This window comes from Vulpes lagopus, chromosome 21 (assembly GCF_018345385.1).
Source record: "Vulpes lagopus strain Blue_001 chromosome 21, ASM1834538v1, whole genome shotgun sequence".
Taxonomy (NCBI): domain Eukaryota; kingdom Metazoa; phylum Chordata; class Mammalia; order Carnivora; family Canidae; genus Vulpes; species Vulpes lagopus.
The window spans coordinates 12109714-12131342 of NC_054844.1; the positions used below are offsets into that span (position 1 = coordinate 12109714).

At 42.4% G+C, this 21629-nt stretch overlaps 1 protein-coding gene across 2 annotated transcripts in view; it reads right to left on the reverse strand.

Moving 5' to 3' along the window:
- Positions 1–8482: 8482 nt before the first annotated feature.
- The window catches only part of GPR19 (G protein-coupled receptor 19), a 40201-nt gene continuing 27054 nt past the window's right edge, over positions 8483–21629 (reverse strand). For both annotated transcript variants that reach the window (XM_041736344.1, XM_041736345.1), the window contains one exon: positions 8483–9791. In XM_041736344.1, coding sequence (XP_041592278.1) covers positions 8522–9769 — 1248 coding nt within the window. In that variant the 5' untranslated portion in view covers positions 9770–9791 and the 3' untranslated portion in view covers positions 8483–8521. The remainder of the gene's footprint in view (positions 9792–21629) is intronic.

The following is a 21629-nucleotide window of genomic DNA, read 5'->3' on the forward strand; positions in this document are numbered from 1 at the left end:
ACAAAATGAAAGCTGGCAGCGCCTCTTCCCTTGTGAGAGTAGCCCCAAGATTTTACCACTCTAGAGAGAAAAAGGAAAATCTGTATGCCCTTGAGACTTTTTAGGGAGGCAGAGGAAGAACTCTACCTAGCAGTAGCCAGTGCGGTGTCTTTAAAGCTAGCAGCACTCCTCCTGGAATGGGGCAGAGTGAAGAGAGCCACAAGTGGTGCAGAGCAGGAGTCTGGAGTACAAGTCAGAAGCACACACACCACAGTAGCATGACTGGGCTCAGGAGATGCTGACAAAGGGTATCCCCAGCCAGAGATACTGGAAGTATGAAATAGGAGATCCTTTTTCAAATTTTACAAAGGACTCCCCATGGAGCCCCTTTCCTTACCAGTCCTTTAGTGAAATGTAATGTTTTATAGATCATTAACCACAAGATTCCAAACCCGGGGGTGACAAAAAACCATCAAGCTAAAATGCTCATTCATTGGTTATCAGATAAAGTGAAAACAGAGTATCTCTACAAGCATAATAGGTACCAACGGCATTTTGAGTAAGATGGCTTTTTAGGAACATTTTTGCTGAGGAAAAAGAAGCAGCTAGTTGTGAGCTGGTAAATATTTAACAACGGACTCTTGGTTGGGGTAGGTCTGATGTGTAGTATTTACCAATTTCTACGGTAGAAAGATTCCCACTATGGTCATGCTATGGTGTTGTCAACCGGCAACCAACATTTTTGAAAATTTAAAAGTTGCTCTTTGCAGTGCACCTGGGAGGCTCAGCAGGTTAAACGTCTGTCTTCAGCTCAGGTCATGATCCCAGGGTCCCTGGATCGAGCCCCTCATCAGGCTCCCTGCTCAGTGGGGAGCCTGCTGCTCTATCTCCCTCTACGGGTCCCCCTGCTTGTGCTCTCTCACCCCGACTCCCTCAAATAGATAAATAAATAAAATCTTTAAACAAACAAAAAAACTGGCTCTTGCAACATGTATGAACCACCTTTGCACCATTGGATAATCTATATAGAATGAGAATAGGAAATCTGTTAGGGGTCTTTCAGGTGAGAGTAAATACCCAACTGAAAGTGGTATAAACAATAATGAGAGTAAAAGCTACAGTGGCTTGACAATATCATTAAAGACATTTAAAGTTATTAAAGACACAGAATATTCCCTTCCTTCCTTCTACCATCCTCAGTGGTTGGCTTTTGCCCTTGGCTTATCCTCTCATAAACATCCCAAACAGTAAAAGTAAACTCATGTCTTTTATTTAAAAAAAAAAAAAAGCCATAAAGCATTTGGTGTAAATTTTTCTTCAAAGTAAACTTAAATGTTCCTTAAATTGTTTGTGTGCCTAAGTTTGAGACTTTAACCAAAGACATGTTTCTTTCCCCTCCAACTCCAATTACCAAGTGGTTTTTTTTTTTATATACCTTCACTTCCGTTTCACTTGATTTCACTGAAATATGTTTCTAGTTAATAGTATAATTCATTTACAGTTTAACTGAAAATATACAGTTGTTACATGTTTTAGCTACATAGTTGCCTCTGATTAACCATGGTCAATAGTGACTTAGGTCCCATTTCATTGGTTTCTCATATTCTGCTAGAATGATTAACAGTCAAACTGATTTCCACCCCTCAGTTTTCTCTTCTGTGTTAGTGGAAACCCCAACAGAAGATTGATGATAAAAATCTACATTCTCAAGTATTTTTTGTATATCCTGTTTTTAGACCATTCCTTCTTAGGAAATATTTGAAGGGGGAAAATTTTTCTTTGAGGTGAATAGAGAAGTAGCTCTACCACCCACGTCCCTTCCATTCAAATTGCTGCTTCCAATTGTCCCTTCTGCTTTGAGTCTGTAAAATCTTAGCAGAACTTAAAAAAAAAAAAAAAAAAAAAAAAAAAAAGCTAAAGAAAGAAACCATGCCACAATTTGAGAGTAGCATTAAAAACCTGTTTCTAGGGATCCCTGGGTGGCGCAGCGGTTTAGTGCCTGCCTTTGGCTCAGAGCACGATCCTGGAGACCCACGATCGAATCCCGCATCGGGCTCCCGGTGCATGGAGCCTGCTTCTCCCTCTGCCTGTGTCTCTGCCTCTCTCTCTCTCTCTCTGTCTGTGACTATCGTAAATAAATAAAAATTTTAAAAAAAAACCTGTTTCTACTAATGTTAACACATGGCAATAGGTGCCAAGTAACTTGAAAGACAGAAAAATTCATTAGGTTAGTGATGATTAAAACAATAGAAAACCTTTATTAGGGGCTACCTATGTAATCAGTAATGCACTGAATGATTTACATGGATTTGAGCTCATTTTATTACTACAATTCTGTAAGGTGGTGTGATGGTTAGTCTTACATGTCAATTTAGCTAGCTGTAATACCTAGTTATTTGTCAAACACTAATCTAGACGTTTTTTGTGAGGGTATTTTGTTGATGTGGTTAACATCTATAATCACTTGACTTTAAATAAGGATTATCCTTGATAATATGGGTGAACTTTATTCAATCAGTTAAAGGCCTTAAGAACAAAAATGAGGTTTCCCAGAGAAGAAATTCTATCTCAAGACTACAGCTTCAAATCCTACCTGCTGGTCCATCCTATAGATTTTATAAACTACAATACTAACCAAGTATCTAAGTTTTCAGCCTGCCTGCCTGTCCTACACATTTCAAGCTTGTCAGTCCCCTCAATGGCCTGAGCCACTTCCTTCAAATATTATCATCTATGTCCTACTGGTTCTCTTATTAGAGTTCTAGAGAACCCTGATACAGGTGGGCACTGTCATGTTTCCCATCTTTAAAATGGAGAAGCTGTGGTTTGAGAAAATTTGCTGGGTTAAACAGGCAGTCAGCAGAACCTGAACTTTAAACACGGAAGTTGACTTTGGAACCCTTGAAAGCAATCATCATACTATGACTAAGGAAACCTTTGCTGGCTGGATGTATCACTGGGATGATGTGCCTAATTTTCATTTTATTTTTTAAAGGTTTATTTATGTTACAAAAGGAGAGAGAAAAGCGGTGGTGGGGAAAAAGCAGAGGGAGAGGAATAGAGACTCTCAAGCAGACTCCCTGCTGGCTGTGGAGCTGAGGCAGGGCCGATCCCAGGACCCTGAGATCACGACCTGAGCCAAAATCAAGAGTTGGATGCCCAACTGACTGAGCCACCCAGATACCCCATAATTTTCACTACTGTTTAAAAGAGTGATTCAAGTAGAATGCATCTTCCTGGAGAATCAGCCCAGAAGTGTAAATGAATCTAGACAGATGGACAGTATACATCTGTTCTTCTCAGCTATTCTGCTGCCCAATGTCTCTATCATACAACTCCTCCCATCTATTTCTCTGCTGTCCAGATATCTTTGCCATTTCCTTATCTTAGCACACCCAGGGTCCTACTAGCAGCATATAGTCTTCTTAAAGAGACTATTCTTTGGAAGATATAACAAGGAAGCAGAATAGAGAGGATTCATTCAAAATTCCATTAGAGAAGTTTTAATCTATATCTAGCTGTTGTGGGCAAATAGCTGGAACCACTTTATTGACTGTCTGCCTGCTGAAAACCAGATGTTGTTCTTTGAGCTTCCAGACCTACATAATAATCCTGAAACCAGGTACACATGCACCCTTCACTGCAGACCCCAGAACTAGTTGGGAGTCATTTTCCTGCGGAACTAAAATCTCAGGCTCTTCAAATTTAAGGGAATCCTAATTGTAGAGCCCCTAACTCTGCAACTCAGGGTTGATGGGAAATTTTTAAATGCAATCTTTGAAAGAGGCTTCTTCTGAAATAGAATACAGAACTTTTGAACAGAAGTGTTCAGCTGAGCAAAAAGTCCAGAATGGCCCAGATTGTAGGGGATCAAAAAAAAATTAAAGACAGTCTGAGGGAAATGAGAGAGGCCTAAAATAAATTTAACTGCCTGCTTACCAGGAGCATAGGAACATTTACTTTGGGGGCAAGTCTGGATTGCACTGCTATGAAAAGGACCATGAATCCTCAGAGTGAAATGGTAAAGGGAGCAGAAAAGAGAGAAAGAGGCCCCCGTTAAGTGTGGGCGGCACCATTGCTAGTCTGGTGTCTGATGGCATTTTTCAAAAATGATACCATTTGTAAAATGAGTTTAAAATAGGATTTCACTAGTGATTTCATGTCTGTAAAGAGTATTGATTATTTTGGGATTTCCTCCAATGTTTAGAGGCTCCGTCCTTTGAACCCGCGGATTGACTAGTTCATCTACAGCTGCTCTCGGTGCTCAGCAAGTTTCCTGGTCCTGTTGCTAGGAGACCAGGACTTCTCAGAAGTGGGCCCTGTGACAAGCATCATGAGGCGGTGGTGGGCTCTGCCGACTAGCCACAGTGCCATCAAGCGGTCACTCTGCAGAACAGTGAGACAAGGTTTTTTTTGTGTCCTCTGTTCTCTCATTAGAGAGCTCTGAGATTGTCTCTGTTCCAGATGAATTAGCAGGTTAGTGAACAGTGAGGGATTGTTTATTCTCTTGTACTCTTCTGCACACAGTGAGGGTTTTTTTTCTCCAATATATGAATCATGTCACGGCAAGCAGGATGGATGAAATTAGAAGAATGCTGGACTGGTTGGTGGAAGGCATTTTAGGTCGTCCCTAATTTGACCTCTTGGTTGTAATTTCTTCTAAACAAGTGGTATGGGCTGGGTCTCTCAAAGTCCCTTCTATCCCCAAATCTCTAATTCTTTGCTGCTTTTACACACAGTTCTTCCAGAAGAGCTTATCCTCGAAGCTGATCTTGGTCAAGTAGCTTCAACAGACTTTGGTTATGTTGCTTCACAGTGACTTTGAGCAGGTGGCAGCAAGGCTGCAGGGGTAAAGGGAAAAACCTGTGCCTACCACGAGAGGCAAAATTGCCAACCTTATGTGGCAAATGCCTCTGCTCCTACATATTTGGTGGAGTCCCCCTGGGTAAAACTGTCCTTCCCAAGCAAGGAATTCTGGCCCAGGAAATCAGCTCCAGGTGTCTTGGGTAAGAATCTGTGAGGTAAGGTCAACAGGGAAGCACATCTGAGCAGGATGTACTTGTGGACTTTCAGCAGCAGGCTGGTTGGATTAATGGGTTCACTGAAGATTTCTATAGAAGAGAAAAAGGAATTCGAATTCCACCTCAAAGGATGAATCCCTGTCCCTTCCTCTTGACAATCTCTGGAAGCCAGCGAAAGGATTGTCTCTACTCTGGACCCAGCTTCACATTACTTTTCAAGTCCTGTTTGGAGGCTACATAAATCCAGGCTCCTGGTGTGCCTCATTACACTCCTGTATGGAGACTGCGGTAATTTTTCACTCTCTCCAATAACCTGCCTCGCTGTTGATTTAACTCTGGTTCTTGCAAGCCAAATATGAATTATGGTGAATGCTGTTCTTGTCCTGTTGGGACTTATGGGAATCTTCATGGATCTGTGCATTATATCCAGTTTCCTCTGATTTCAGGATCAAGTAAAACAGGAACCCTGAGTATCAAACAAGCCTAAACCAAAATACAGTGAATTATCAACATGCTAAGACAATACAGCTGAATTATCGTATGTCACAAGAGTATGATTTGGTTGACACTTTTGTCATTATTTGGGGGATTCTTAAAAAAAAAAAAACCTACTTTCGGGGGCAGCCCCGGTGGCGCAGCAGTTTAGCGCCGCCTGCAGCCCAGGGCGTGATCCTGGAGACCCGGGATCGAGTCCCACGTCGGGCTCCCTGCATGGAGCCTGCTTCTCCCTCTACCTGTGTCTCTGCCTCTCTCTCTCTCTCTCTCTGCATCTCTATGAATAAATAAAATCTTAAAAAAAAAAACTAATTTTGGGACTCCTGGGTGGCTCAGCGGTTGAGCATCTGCCTTTGGCTCGGGGCGTGATCCTGGAGTCCTGGGATCAAGTCCCACATCAGGCTCGCTGCATGGAGCCTGCTTCTCCCTCTGTCTGTGTTTCTGCCTGTCTCTTTGTCTCTAATGAATAAATAAAATCTTTAAAAAAAAACCTACTTTCTATAACAAGAGTTTGTATGAAATTGTCTCCAATTTCCATCTACTGGGGTAAATTCACAGAACGTTGGAGATAGAATGGAGCTTATATTCATCTAGTCTCTTTTAGTTTAAAATGAAATCTAAAAATATATATCAACATAAAACTGAGGTAAATCAAATTTAACTTTTTGCACTCTTTTAAAAATATTTCATTTAGGGACACCTGGGTGGGCTCAGTTGGTTAAGTGGCTGCCTTCAGCTCAGGTCATGATCCCAGCCCCATGATGGAGCCCCACATCAGGCTTCCTGCTCGAGCCCAATTGAGCCTCATGATTGAGCCCCACATCGGGCTCCTTGCTCAGTGGGGAACCTGCTTCTCCCTCTGCCCCTCCCCCTGCTTGTGCTCTCTCTCTCTTTTAAAAAATATTCCAAAAAATTTTTCCATTTAAATGGATCAAATAAATAAAATGTCCATTTAAATTGAGTATTTTTTATAACGGACCCCAAAAAATGGACAAGAATGCAGTCTTCTTTTTCAACAGGTCTGAACCACAGAATTCAAGGGCCAAGTAAGAGAGTGGTCTAGCTCATTTTGTCATTTTAGACTGCCATCTGCTGATGGGATAATTGAGGAGGAAAAAGAAAAGGAAGAAAAATACGAGATGTTCTATCTCTTGAATCTATTGATTGAAGGAAGCACCTCCATTTAAAAACATCAGCTCTGTAGATGTTTTGTAAATGAGATATTTTATGGTGGTTGTTCCTAGCCCTGAATATCAAACCCAGTCTTATCTCATTTCCCTGTGATTGTGTCTCTGATACCACCACAAGTCCAAAACCTATCCACAACCAAAGAAAGGGTGAGGGTCAGCTCATTAAATTTCACCTAGACTCTCTCTTTAAGAATGGCCAGATTCTCTTAGACCTTAGATTTCCACCCAGGCAGCAGCCAGGAGGCCCAGTGAGGCCTGCCTGGGGGTGGTCACTCACGTGTTCGAGAGACTTCTGTAATGTCCAAGAAAAGAGTGACTGACATACTTGCAGCTGGAGGACCTGAGTGTGATTTCCAGCCCCGTCACTCTAATGTGGGCAAGTCACACACCACGGCATTTCCTCATCAATGAAGCAGAGATGACAAATACATCGCAGAATTCTTTTGAGAGGGACGCCTGGGTGGCTCAGTGGTTGAATGCCTCCCTTTGGGCCGGGGCGTGATCCTGGAGTCCCAGGATTTAGTCCCACATCGGGCTCCCTGCGTGGAGCCTGCTTCTCCCTCTGCCTGTGTCTCTGTCTCTCTGTGTCTCTCATGAATAAATAAATAAAATCTTTAAATAAAAAATAATTCTTTTGAGAGGATAAAATGAGATAATGCAGGTAAAATCGCTGAATTGTAATTATTATTTGCGGCTCTTAACTGGGATGTGAAAATGCATACCAGTCTTGCCAGTAAGCCTTTGATTATTTAATTAAGAATGTTTCTATAATGTGTTGGCCCTAGATTTGAAATATAAGAAATCTGACAAGCAGAGAAGAAAACCTCGAGATATCACAGGCAAAGAGTTTAGGCTTGGGAAGGGTGTGAAGTATCCTGGAGGGAGAAGAGGGCAAAGAGGCATTGGCTGGGTAAATGGGCTCATGTCTGAGTCTCTAGGAGAATGAAGAAGATGCTCCGTGTCCTTGCTATCTTTGTGTATAGGGTAGGCCTGGGCAGCCAAAGACCTCTGCCTGAACTGCAGAGTCTAGAGAAATGCTATCTGTTGTTTCTCCCGTTGGCATTTTCTGGGTTTGACCAGCAAGGACACCTACTCATTGGCTTGAGTTTAACTCAAAAATGGGAAGTAAACGTCCCAGACACAGCCTAGATGGGACACAGATGTGAGAAAAACACTATGTTGACTTCAGAATTTTCAGGGCATCATCATTGCTTAGGTTAGGGGGCAGGGGGAGGCTATTAGGCAACTTTATCAGTTTTCTTTCCCTAATAATCCTAATTAAAATTCAATCACAGAAGACTTTCCAGCAAGTTCTAGTATATTCCATCCACGGGAGATCTGAGCAGTGGTGGTTACTTGGAAGAAGGTGATGTAAAAACACACACAATATTAATACTCCCTCAATGTTACTTAGAGAAATCCACATCTCTGAGACATGTGACACAAAAGATTTCATTTGGAACAGAAGCCCACAGTTACAAAATTTCAGTAGGGAGAAGAAAAAAGAGACAGAATAAAACTAACTTGAGTCATGAATCAAAGACTGTGTGTATGGTTTATGCTTTTTGGACCTAATAATGTAGGAAAGCATTCTGTTTTTTTATGCATGTAACTAATATAGTAAAAGGACTACTGAGCATAGCTCAAGGTAAAAGCTTCCTCTAAAACAAAAAGCAACCAAAATAAAACCACAGAAATTATAATCAATAATTAAATGCACTTTACATAATAAAACATTTCCTTCAGCAAATTGGTTGGAAAAAAACATAAATAGCTTCTGTTTTTAAAGCTTTTTAATCTCTGGCACATAACAATAATTGAAAGAATTCTGCGAAATTACACAAAAGTATTTGGTGGATTTGAATTAATGGGCCAAGCGAGCTTTTTTTCCTTGGCTTCTCTGTCAAATGAATCATAGATCGAGTCTTTGGTTATAGTTTTGGCCGTGGGAGGAATTTCTGAAATGCCAACGTAGTTTTTTTTGGCCATCCTTGAACTGGTTGTGATAGTATAGGCATTGCTTCGGTAACACTTCATTGAGGACATGCAAAAAGTCTCTTTCATTCCTCTCCTAAAGTTGGCATTATAGATGGAATACAGTGTAGGTTTAGAGGCTGAAGAACTAAAGGATATCCATGTGATAGCCGTGAAAACAAGGGAACTTTTCTTGGAGTCTCGTTCGTGGGGGTGCCACAGCTGAGCTACATGGAAAGGCAGCCAAGAGAGCAAAAACAACAGATTCAAAATGAGGAACATCTTGATAGTTTTCACTTTTGTCCTTGGGACAATGTTCATCGTCCTCCTCACTGTTCGGCCATCAGTGCCTATTCTCCAAATATACTTCACAACCTTCTGGTAAAATAAAATGATGAGGATGGATGGAATCACAAAGCTCACCAAGAAATGGATGACGGTATAGGCGGTTCCTTCCCAAGAAGAAGGGAAGAAATAGTTGCAGTGACTGTCCCAGCTGGAGCCAAAGAAAAAGAACACAGGGCTCACAAAGGCTGCATCAAAGATCCACGATGCCGCGATCATTTTCTTGGCTTTTTCCCTGGATACCTTGAAGCTCAGAGGATAGACGATGGTGTAGAACCGGTCTATGCAGATGGAGAGGAGAACGTAGATCTGGACACCTGGCGTGAGATACTGAAAATACCGCACGACCTTGCACATCACACTGCCAAGTGTCCACCTCCCAGTGGCAAACTGAAGCAGGACGAAAGGCGTGCTGGCCACGCTGATGAGGAGATCCGCACAGGCCATGGAGACCACAAAGTAGTTGGTGGTGGACTGAGTTCTCCTACTCCTGTGGATGACCAAACAAACCAGGGAATTGCCAAATATAGAAAACAACCACAGGGTCCCAAAGAAAATGCTGGCAGTGGCCACTTCCCCAGGTTTCAGTCCAGGCTGCAGGCCAGTTCTGTTGTTCATCCAACTGTGCTCCTCCTGTAGTTCCGTCAGGTCATGGCTTGGCAGGGGTGTGGTTGTTTCAGTGCAGCTGTGGTTCTGGAGGGGCACCAGAAGTGTGGGAATAACCAGAGGCGGCTTGCTGTTATCCATTCTGTGAGCAAAAACCATACTCACTTTTTCCCTCTTAGTTCTGGATAAGGAAAGAAGAATGAGGCCTCCTGTTAAAATGGTGTTACAAAGAGCAGCTCCTAAGGCTAACAATCTTATTTGACACTTAGACTGGTTGTCGTTTGCCAGCGAGGAGGACTTGTGCATTGGCAGGAAAACTGGACTACCAATCAGAAAAGGCTCTGGCTCCATCTCGCTTTCGTTTTAGAAGCAGTTTTAGCTGATCCCAGCTTAGGCTCTCTTGGGCCTCCCCTCTCTCGACCTGTGGTCGAGTGAGGCAGAACTCATGCCAAGCCCCACGCCTGAACATACATACCCTTATTACCTTCACTCACTGGGGACCACAAAGGGTTAGGGTGCTCAAATCTGGCTCATGGTAAGGATACTGCGCCCCAAATGAAGAGCTGCTGGGATGCAGGGCATGTAGGTGAGAAGTCACTAAATGTCGTGACACTAAAGCAATGAGGCTGCGAGCAGAAAATGTGGGCAGATGGAAACATACATGTGAGCTATGGAAATAGCTCAGAAGGATCTGTGCGTTCAGACTGGCTGGCTCCTGGAAACAGCCTTGTGCAGAATTTCCAGCACAGAAGCATTATGGAAGTACCTGGAGCAACTGTATGTAACACTTTTACATGAGCCAGAAGTAGTGCCTAGTTTAATGACATCTGAAAATAGCTCACTTTCTCCAAAAGATGATGTAGTGCATGTTCTAATAGGTTTGCCACTTATCAGTGACATATCTTCATGTCCTTCTGCTGTTACTGTTTCATAAAATGACATATTGACTGCAAACATATAAGATGTTCTCTAAAGAATTTAACCAGGTTACTGGAAAGCTTATGGCATCTGGATGATTAAAAGCAACCAACTAGGACACCTGGATGGCTCAGTTAGTTACATGTCTGCCTTCGGCTTAGGTCATGATCCTCGGGTTCTAGGGTGGAGCCCCACATCCACATGAGCTCTCTGCTCAGAGGGGAGTCTGCTTCTCCTTCTCTCTCTGCCCTTCCCTCCAATTTGTGTTCTTGCTCACTCTGCTCTCGCTATGATCCTTATATATAGAAGAATATTTAAAAGTTTAGCCCTTATTTTAACTTCTGGGAGGGTACTTTTGGGTGAGAAAAGAAGTTATACTTTTTAATAGGTAAAACAATTATATACCTTAAAAAAATAAAAAATAAAACAATTATATAATTGTGGGCTATTCAGTTAAAATTGGGGTGATTTGGGTTGCAGTTAGATTATTAAGGTATAATTTGGTCTGAACCTATTAAGCAGAAGGGAGAAAGCACAGCACCTAAATGCAAAATAACCAGAGCAACTGGTTAGGCTGTGGCACAAGGGGAGGGTACTCCAGTAGCAGGCTCCAACAGGACCCAGTGTCCCCGCTGCTGGGCTCCTGTGACTAGCCTCACAAAAAAAACCTTTCCAAAGTTTTAGAGGTGGGATTAAAAAATAGGTTTGTTTGTTTGTTTAAAAGATTTCATTTTGGGGGTGTGTGCCTGGGTGGCTCAGGAAGTTTGCCTTTGGCTCAGGTCATGATCTCAGGGTGCTGGGATTGAGCCACACATCAGGCTCCATGCTCATTGAGGAGTCTGCTCCTCCATCTGCCCCTACCATGCTCTTGCACTCTCTCTCAAATAAACAAACAAAATCTTTTTTAAAAATGTAAAGATCTTTTTTTAAAAGTAATCTCTAGGGGATCCCTGGGTGGCGCAGCGGTTTGGCGCCTGCCTTTGGCCCAGGGCGCGATCCTGGAGACCCGGGATCGAATCCCGCGTCGGGCTCCTGGTGCATGGAGCCTGCTTCTCCCTCTGCCTATGTCTCTGCCTCTCTCTGTGTAACTATCATAAATAAATAAAAGAAAAAAAAATAAAAGTAATCTCTATATCCAATGTGGGGCTAGAACTCACAATCCTGAGATCAAGAGTTGCATACTCCACTGACAGAGCCAGCCAGGTGCCTCTAAGAATAGTTCTTAATGAAAGAACAGTTCTTAATGGCCCACTTTCCTTGAAGGACTTTTGCACTAATTTGTGGCAGAGAGAGGAGTGTTAATATATATTGTCCTCCCCAAGAAACCACATTCAACAAAAATCTGAAGCTCAGGGCAGTAAATGCCAGTCCTGTATTACCTGTAGGCTTTTTTGTCCGTAAGGCAGCTCTACTTGATTTCTCAAAAGAAATATAAGGTAATTAGACATTGGACTACCAGAAGACCTTTAAGCATGGCTGGCTGGTTGATGGTCAGTTGTAAGAACAGCAACCATACTATCCATATAAAGAAATCAGTATACAGGGCAGCCCTGGTGGCTCAGCGGTTTAGCGCCGCCTTCAGTCCAGGGCCTGATCTTGGAGCCCCAGGATCAAGTCCCATGTTGCGAACCTGCTTGGAGCCTGCTTCTCCCTCTGCCTGTGTCTCTGCCTCTCTCTCTCTCTCTTTCTCTGTCTCTCATGAATAAATAAATGAATAAGATCTTTAAAAAAAAATTAGTATACATACGATATAAAATTAGCACGTCCTAGAAAATCTGGAATGCATGACCTTTATACTTATAAAATTGAAATAATCTCTTCAGCTTCATATGTGTAAAACCTACAAAATGCCCACCCCCAATTTTTTTTTGGAGATTTAAACTTTAGGGGTGCCTGGCTGGCTCAGTCAGTAGAGCTTGCAACTTGGTCTCAAGGTTGGGAGTTTGAGCCCCACATTGGGTGTAGAGATTACTTACAAACAACATCTTAAGAAAAATGAAATAAGATAAAGATTTAAGGTTTAAAACAGGGGTGCCTGGGTGGCTCAGTTGGTTAAGCGCCTGCCTTTGGCTCAGGTTGTGGTCCCTGGGTCCTGGGATTGAGCCCTGAGTCAGGTTCCCTGCTCCTCTGGGAGTCTGCTTCTCTCTCTGTCTGCCGTTCTTCCTCCTGCTTGTGCTCTCTCTCTGTCAAATGCATAAAATCGTTTAAAATAAATAAAATAAAAGTTTAAAACAGATGAGCAATTATCCCAGGCAGAAAAAGCGGCTCTAAACTTCTCAGGGATGCCTGTGGCCTAAATAAAACAGTAACTGGTGGCATGGGCACTATTCTGTCCTCAATACACAGATTTTGAAACCTGTGAACTTAACTTTTGTTTTTCCCTTCCTCTCATACCAAAACCCTGCAGATGAAACTCGAGTTCACTACCACAACCAAGCACTGAGGACCTCCCATCTTCCATCATTTCCTCCAGCTGCCTTACACCAGTGAGCTTGTCTGCTGGGTCCTCCAACCCCACCACAGGGAGGCAGAGGATCCCACTGCTCAGAAACTGGACCAGGGAGCCCTGAGGAGCTCCTGGGTCCAGGTCTCCCCTGATGATGGCATGGCTTTTCAGACTCTACGTAAAACTGCAGTAGCTCTGTTCATTCATTCAAGAAACCAAGACACTATGCTAGGTCCTAGGTGAACAAAGATAAGCAAGGCCCAGAAGAGGGCAAATGTATAAATAAGCTGCCTAACTGTATATAATTATAATTGATGCTAAAAAGAAAAGGAAGATAAAAAGCGGATAAAAAGGAAGGTATCTAAGCGGCAGATAAAAACAAGGATCCAATTTTGCATGGGATAGGAGAAGGGAAGATTCCACAGAGAGGAGGTTTGAGCCGGGGACGTGGACTGGGACTTCTTTAGGGAGGCAAGGGACTGAAAAAAACATTCCAAGGAGGGGAGAGAGAGAGCACATGGAATGGTTTGGAGGATCATCCTTCCGGGTTGATCTTTTTTGGGCCATTTTCCCTTTAGAGACATTGTTTTCTGCAAACCACACCTCCCAGAGTCGATAGTTTCTAAATGCCCTACAATCAAACTAACCTAACTTTTCTCCAAGGTTACATTTTCCGTATTCGTGGGCTGCAATGTGGTCAGAAGGTGGAGGAGAATATTGACATATCCAGAATGGCTGTGGTATCCTTGTTCACACAGCAGTTTGTCAGTAGTTTACTACAGCATCTCCCAAGTGTGTTCTGCTTTACAGCAATGGTTCTCTAGCTTAGCCACGCATCGGACTTTCCCAGGGAGATTTATAAAAATACCCATGCCCTGGTCCTACCCCAGAGATTCTAATTTAATTGGTCTGCAGTGCAGCCTAGGCAGTGGGAAATTTCAGGGTTCCCCAGGTGATCCTAATGTGCAGGAATCCCAGCTTTAGAATTGCTTCTATGTTTCTGTCTTCCCCCAGCAAGCTGTGGGCTCCCAGAGGAAGAATGTTATTCTTTTTTCTTTACATTGATAATTGTTACTAAGTATTTATTGGATCAAATCCATAAGGACAGAGAACTAAAAAGCATGACTCCTACTCTAAGGGGGCTCTGCTAGGAGAATTAAACCCAGAGATAGAGAGCCTTTGTGTCTTCTCTGAGAGCTGAAACATTGGCGACCACATGCAGACAGGGAAAACAGACTCCTGAAAAGAGCCAGGCAGGCAAAATTGAAGTCACCCTGGACGACTGCTACCTGCAGTAGAGTTCTCATTTTTTTCTTTTTTAAAGATTTTATTTATTTATTCATGAGAGACAGAAAGAGAATGGCAGAGATACAGGCAGAGGGAGAAGCAGGCTCCCTGTAGGGAGCCCAACACGGGACTGGATCCCAGGACCCCATGATCATGCCCTGAGCCAAGGGCAGACGCTCAACTGCTGAGCCACCCAGGCATCCCAGTAGAGTCCTCATTTAAGGGAGAGTGAAGGTAGCTGAGGTGTCCTCAAACAGGCTTCTGTAATCCCACTCCAGAAAAAAAATAGCCTGCCATATCATAACTAAGTTCGAGGATCCCAAAGTAAAGTTTCAGAAAGGTCTCCTCTGCTCCATTAATTTGGAAATAAATCCTTCTTCCGGGGAATGTTTCTGAAATACAAGGGCTGCTTAATTATGTTTGGCTCTTCCACATGCAGTAACTTAACAGTAATAGAAAAGACGTCACCTCTTTCCTGATCAACCTGTGTCTTCCCATCCTGTTCTTAGACTGTCATATGACACACCACGCTGAGTATTGAAGGTTCTTATTAAAATATATCTCTATATAGGGGCATCTGGGTGGCTCAGTTGATTAAGCATCCAACTCTTGATTTCAGCTCAGGTCATGATCTTAGGGTTGTAAGATGGAGCCCCACGTCTAGCATGGAGTCTGCTTAAGATTCTCTCCCTCTGCCCCTCCCCACCCCTGCACACTCTCTTTAAAAAAAAAAAAAGAAAAGAAAAGAAAAGAAAAGAAAAGAAAAGAAAAGAAAGAAAGAAAGAAAGAAAGAAAATCTGGGGTGCCTGGGTGGCTCAGTCAGTTAAATGTCTGCCTTCAGTCCAGGTCGTGATCCCAGGGTTCTGGGATCAAGCCCAAAGTCAGGCTCCCTGTTCAGCAGGGAGCCTGCTTCTTTCTCCCTCTGCCCCTCCCCTTGTCCATGTTCTCTTCTTGTTGGCAGTCTCTCAAATAAATGAATACATCTTTTTTAAAAAAGATCTGAGAGGACTCATTCATCTATCATGCCCTAATACAGGTGTTTTAATACATAGGTGGAGAAATGATGGATGGGTTGACATGGTATCAAACTAGGGACTGGGTGGACCTAGATAACAATGGGAGCCTAGGGGGTCTGGAGGGTGGGGTAAATGTCTATCACTGTGTATCATAATTTTTATTTTGAATGTTCGTCTTTCCCATAAGGTTATGAGTCCCTTAAGGACAGTGGCTATGTTTTTATCTCTAAATCCCTAGGGCATATAGATATTAATAAAAGTTTACTGAAAATAAATGGGTAAGTGTGTTAACAGAAAGTATCCAATACTTGAGGGATGCCAGGGTGGCTCAGTCAGTTAAGCATCCACCTCTTGGCTTCAGCTCAGGTTGTGATCTCGGGATTGTGAGACTGAGCCTCACAGCAAACTCTGCATGGGTGTGAGGCCTACTTAGGATTCTCTCTCTCTCTCTCTCCCTCTGCCTCTCACCTCCCTCTCAAAAAAAAAAAAAAAAAAAAAGGATTTTTAAAAAAGTATCCAATAAAAAAAAAAAAGTATCCAATACTTGAAAATAAGGCAAAGAGAGTATAGAATATCTTTTAAATATCATGCTAGGACATTGTTAAATGGGCTTCCCCTAAGAATTATTTAATTCTCTGGGAGAATGCATCTGTGCTTGATTTTGCTATTTACTACATGACTAGAGCCCAGACATTGTGAAGGTACATGTTAACATGGAGATTTCTGTATAGCAGAAAAAATAACCCAAAAGGTGATGAACTTATTGCTCTGTAGGACATTAACCAGTTTTTTGTCTATCTAGCAATCTTATGTCCACCTTCTTTAAAAAAAAAAAAAAAAGACAATAACAAAAGCCTACAAATACATATTTACTTAAATGCTCTTGGAACCAGCCTAATTATCTCACTGGTTCCTTCAGTAAGTTGATAAATCTCTGACATACATTCACCTTCTATTTGTATAAGTCATGATTTTATTTATTTGTTTGTTGAAGAGGAGGGCAGAGGGAGAGAGACAATATTAATCAGACTCCATGCCCAGCACAGAGTTGATACTAGGACACTGAGATCATGACCTGAGCCAAAATCAAGTCAGACGCTTAACCAACTGAGCCACCCAGGAGCCCCAAGGGTCATGATCTTAGCTTTCTGCAAATCACACTGATGGATGGATGAATATATGAATGATGAGAAACAAACAAAAGGACCACAAAGAGGCACAGAAGAGTGCAGCTAACAAACTTTGTGTACTTCACAATTCTATCTGGGGCTATTCCTGGCCAAGCATATCAATTGTGGTTTAGGCTTATTCTTGATTCAAAGAACCCTAACAACTGATTCTTTTCCATCATGAAATTACAAAGATTCACAGACCTTCTCATAGCATAGGAGGACCATTTTTATTTTTGACATTTTGTTCAGAAATTTAATGTCAAACTAGAATTTTTATAATGTTGAAATTTTACATGATTTGGTTAAAAAAACAAACAAACTCACATTTTCTGTAGAATGGTAAGCATCTGCTGGTCCTAAGCAGATACATAAGATAAGGCTATTTACTAATGAAATAAGATTAATGTCTATAAATGAGGACAATAGTTATAACAATAGTATGGAGAATTGATAGTTATTTTGTAATAATGTGTCAGGTACCTGTGAGGTAGGTAAAATTATTAGCTCTATTTCACAGTGGGAAAAACTGAAGTTCCTACCCAATATCATACAGTTATATAGGAGTCGCCTCAGTATTGCCTCACTCCAAAGCCCATGCTCTTAACCAACCAACCCTGGGGGCTTCGTGCCTCAGGAGACCACAAAAGGCTGGGTCCTGAATTCAGAGTCAAACTGGCTATACATGGATAGGTCTTTCTTAACTCCTCAATCAAACACAGGAATGTGAAATTACTCTGCCACAGCCTCTTGCCTACCCACAGATACATCTGTTCAATATGCTAGCTCAGAAATATGTGACATAGTGAACATTTGGGGGAAAAAAATCACTCCCACCATATACTGCACAGAGGCTTGGCATCAAAAGTGCAGTAGACACGTTGGTCTGGAAATACTGCCTTTACTCAGAATAAAGAATATAAGACTACTGGAAATTCATTACGACAGATGATTAACTGTTGTAGCCTTTAAATGCAGGATGAAAGCAGACCTCTAAACCAGTTTGAACTGAAGACAAGTTTGATCAATGGTATTAATTATTCCAAGTAACAAATCATCTCCTTTAAATTTTAATTGTTGTAACTCACAAAATACCATGGTCATAGATATTCTCTCCTAGACCTTTCGTGGTGATGTAGGCTTGATTTGTGTATATATGAAAATAAGAAATGCCCAGAACAGTGGTGGGTGACTGGCTTGCGTGAGCTCCCAGAGCCAGATGTGCACATTTCTTCCCGACTCCAACTTCCATGACATCATGTTGCTATAAATCTGCCACGGTCGGAATGTTCACACCATGGAAAGTGACAAATGACACAAATCAGCGTTTTTTTTTTTTCCCCTGTGCAGCCAGTTGTTAGAGATTTACCAGCCTACGACTTCCAGTAAGGCAAGGTTTACAGGGAGACATATCCTGAAGCCTTGAATTTACAAATGGCTAAGGAGGCCACACAGGCATTTCAGAAGCTTCTTGAATGACTCTCTTGCTATCTGGCCCTCAGCTATGGGTTTGGTGTACACACTGAGCTGAGTGCTTTATGGAACTATAGAAGACCCAGGCAGCCACAAGCATGACTTTGGTGAGAGGGATCAGGAAAATCAGAGAGGATAAGATGTGTTTTCACAATGTGCCATCCAGATACAGCTGCCAGATGAAATATAGGATGCTCAAGTAAGGGTGAATTTCAGATCAATGACAATTTTTTTTACCATAGATATGGTCCATACAATATCCCATACAACATTCAACTGGTATCCTATATTTTTATTAGCTAAATCTGGCAAACCTACACCCAGAACGTAATCCTGTGCTGAAATACATCTATTTTTCATCTCACAATATAGGAATATTGCAAAGTGGATACATTTGCAAGCTTTGAAGTCAGACAGCTGAAGTGTAAATCCCACTTCTCACACACTAATTAGTTGTCACCCAGGACAAATTATCTAACCCTCTTGGGGTCCAGATAGTCACAGAGAGAGAGAGAGAGAGAGAGAGAGAGAGAGAGAGGTAGAGACACAGGCAGAGGGAGAAGCAGGCTCCATGCACTGGGAGCCCGACATGGGATTCGATCCTGGGTCTCCAGGATCGCGCCCTGGGCCAAAGGCAAGCGCCAAACCGCTGCGCCACCCAGGGATCCCGGGCTCCAGTTTTATAATCTATAAAATGAGGATAATTAGTCCCTATCTCACTTGATTATTAGGAATATTATTTTTTTTTGATTATTAGGAATATTAAATGAGATAATATATGCATAGGAATTAAATGAGTTGGTACAAGTCAATCTGCCTGGTTTGAGGAAAACACTCAAGAAGAGTTATTCCTGTATAGTTCTGTTTATTATCTAATATGCTGTCTGGCACATAGCAAGGGCTTAAAAATTTAGCACTCTCGGGGCACCTGGGTGGTTCAGCTGGTTAAGCATCTGACTTCAGTTCAGGTCATGACCTTAGGGTCCTGGGATGGAGCCCTGAATTGGGTTCTGTGCTCAGCTGGGAGTCTGTTTCTCCCTCTTCTCCTCTTCCAGTTCATGATCTCTCTCTCAAATAAAATCTTTAAAAAAAACAAACAAACAGCAACAATAAACAAAGACAAAAACAAAAATAACCTAGCATTCTTATGAAGGTTCCTCAAGTTAAAAATAGGGGCACCTGGGGGGCTCAGCAGTTGAGTGTCTGCCTTAGGCTCCGGGCATGATCCTGGGGTCCTGGGATCGAGTCCCACATTGGGCTCCCTGCAGGAAGCCTGCTTCTCCCTCTGCCTGTGTCTCTGCCTCTCTTTCTCTGTATGTCTCATTAATAAGTAAAATCTTTAAAAAAGTTAAAAATAGAACTACCCTATGATCCAGCAATTTTACTTCTAGGTATTTACCCAAAGAATAAAAAAATACCGATTCAAAGGGAAACATGCACCCTGATGCTGATAGCAGTATTATCAACAATAGCCAAATTATGGAAACAACCCGTGTCCACTGATTGATGAATGGTTGGTCACCCAATGGCCATTCCTAACTTCTCCCTTACCTTCCAATCTCAAGAGGTTGAAAAGGCAAGATAACCATTTTCCACCATCCCTTGCAGCTAGGGATGATCCTATCAACATCATCTGCTTCTGGCAATAAGACAAGAGAAAATCTCTAGGAGGGTGTTGGGAAGTTCTTGGGAAAATATTTCTTTCTTAGTAAGAGGAAACAGGCATGTGGAGGGTGTTATCTTTCGTGGGCCTGGCTGCCCCTTACTTCTTATCTTTGTAAACTGTCATGTAAAGATGTCAGGGCACTGGGTGATATCTTATAAGGTCAAGGGAAGTCCTGAGACTCAAAAAGATACTACCCAGTGTCCTGACACCGTGGTGCTGCTAGAAGAGCCACTGCTAGTCTTATTAATAAGCAGTATGCTAGGACTTTAAGACTCTGAGTTTTCTGTTATTTGCCTCTAAAATCATCCTGATTGGGGATCCCTGGGTGGCTCAGTGGTTTAGCGCCTGCCTTTGGCCCAGGGCGCAATCCCGGCATGGAGCCTGCTTCACCCTCCTCCTGTGTCTCTGCCCCCCCCCCAAGTCTATCATAAATAAATAAATAAATTTTCTTTTAAATAAATAAACAAATAAAATCATCCTGACTGACCTAGCGTCATATTTCAGATGGAGCAGCAGAGAAGGGTTCTCTGAAGAAGTGATACTAGAGCTAAAGCCCCAGTGAGGGGGAGGCCAGCCATGTGAAAATCAGAAGAGCATTCTGGGCAGAAGCAATGTGTGCAAAGACCCTGGGGCAGTAATAAGCTTGTTATACAGCTGGAGCATATGAATGTGGAAGAAAATGGCACCTGACATAATCAGAAAGGTAGGCAGGGGGGGATCAGATCACATATGGCATTGTAGGGCACACATATTAGTCCCACCGCAGTGAAACCCACTGCAGGTTTTATGCAAAGGAATGATAGGAATATGACCTGATTTATGTTTTAAAAATACAACTTTAAGGACACCTGGATGGCTCAGTGGTTGAGCGTCTGCCTTTGGCTCAGGGCATGGTCCCGGGGTCCTGGGATCGAATCCCGCGCTGGGCTTCCCTCGAAGAGCCTGCTTCTCCCTCTGCCTATGTCTCTGCCTCTCTTTCTGTGCCTCTCATGAATAAATAAATAAAATCTTTTAAAAAAAATACAACTTTAATTGCTGTGTAGGTGGCTGAGAGGCGTAGGGGGCACCAGTTAAGAGGGCTATTACAATAACCTAAGTAAAAAAACAAAACAAAACAAAACAAAAAAAAACAATAACCTAAGTAGTAATAATAATGGCTTAGCCCTAGGAGTGATGTTGATGGAGAAAAGTAGATGGATACTGAAAATATTCTGGAGACAGCCAACATGATTTGCTGATGTGTGATGGAGTTTGGAGATAGGGATAACTCCTAGGTTTGAGAGTTTGAGATGAGATGAGGGGAGAAAGTCTGGGGAGCTAGAAATCAATAATTTTATTTTGGGTGAGTTGCATTCTTATTAGACACCCAAGTAGAGATATCCAGTTGGCAGATGAATATTAAAGTTTGGAGAAATGTCTATTCAGATTCTTTGCCCATTTTCATTAATTCACTCATCATTCTATAAATACTATTTTAAGATCACACCATGTGCCAGAATGTACTGTGGTAAGAATCAGGTATACAACAGCCAATAAAACTGTGTCCCTACTTTCATGAAGATCACAGTCTAATTATGATTATGTTGTGGAGGGATGCAGAGAAGAGTAATAAATAAGCAGAAGTAAAAACAGTAAATTGTAATCAGTTCTGTGAAAGAAAAGAGCAGAGCATGGCAGGAGGACCCTCTTTTGGGCAGGGTGGTCGAGGAAGCACTGGAAGCAGCCAAGATAAAGAAGAACAGGGCCACCTATAATAGACTCTCTAGGACTCCTGCTGCAGACAGATGATAGGACAAGGAAACTGAGTCAGGAAGCTGCCTCAGATCCCCAGCCACCTTTCAGATCCTAAGCAAGGTTTCAGGCTCCCTGGGGCCTGGCCTTAGTACTTGTGATAGGCTGTTTTCCTTGAGGCAACTCTCTGCAATCCCCACCTAATGGGGAGGGAAGGAGGAGGGAAGAGAAAAAAGGAGGTGGGCGGAGCCTGGAGGGACAAAGTGCCTCTGGGAACTTACTTGAACTCTAGTACCAGATGGGTTCCTCTATT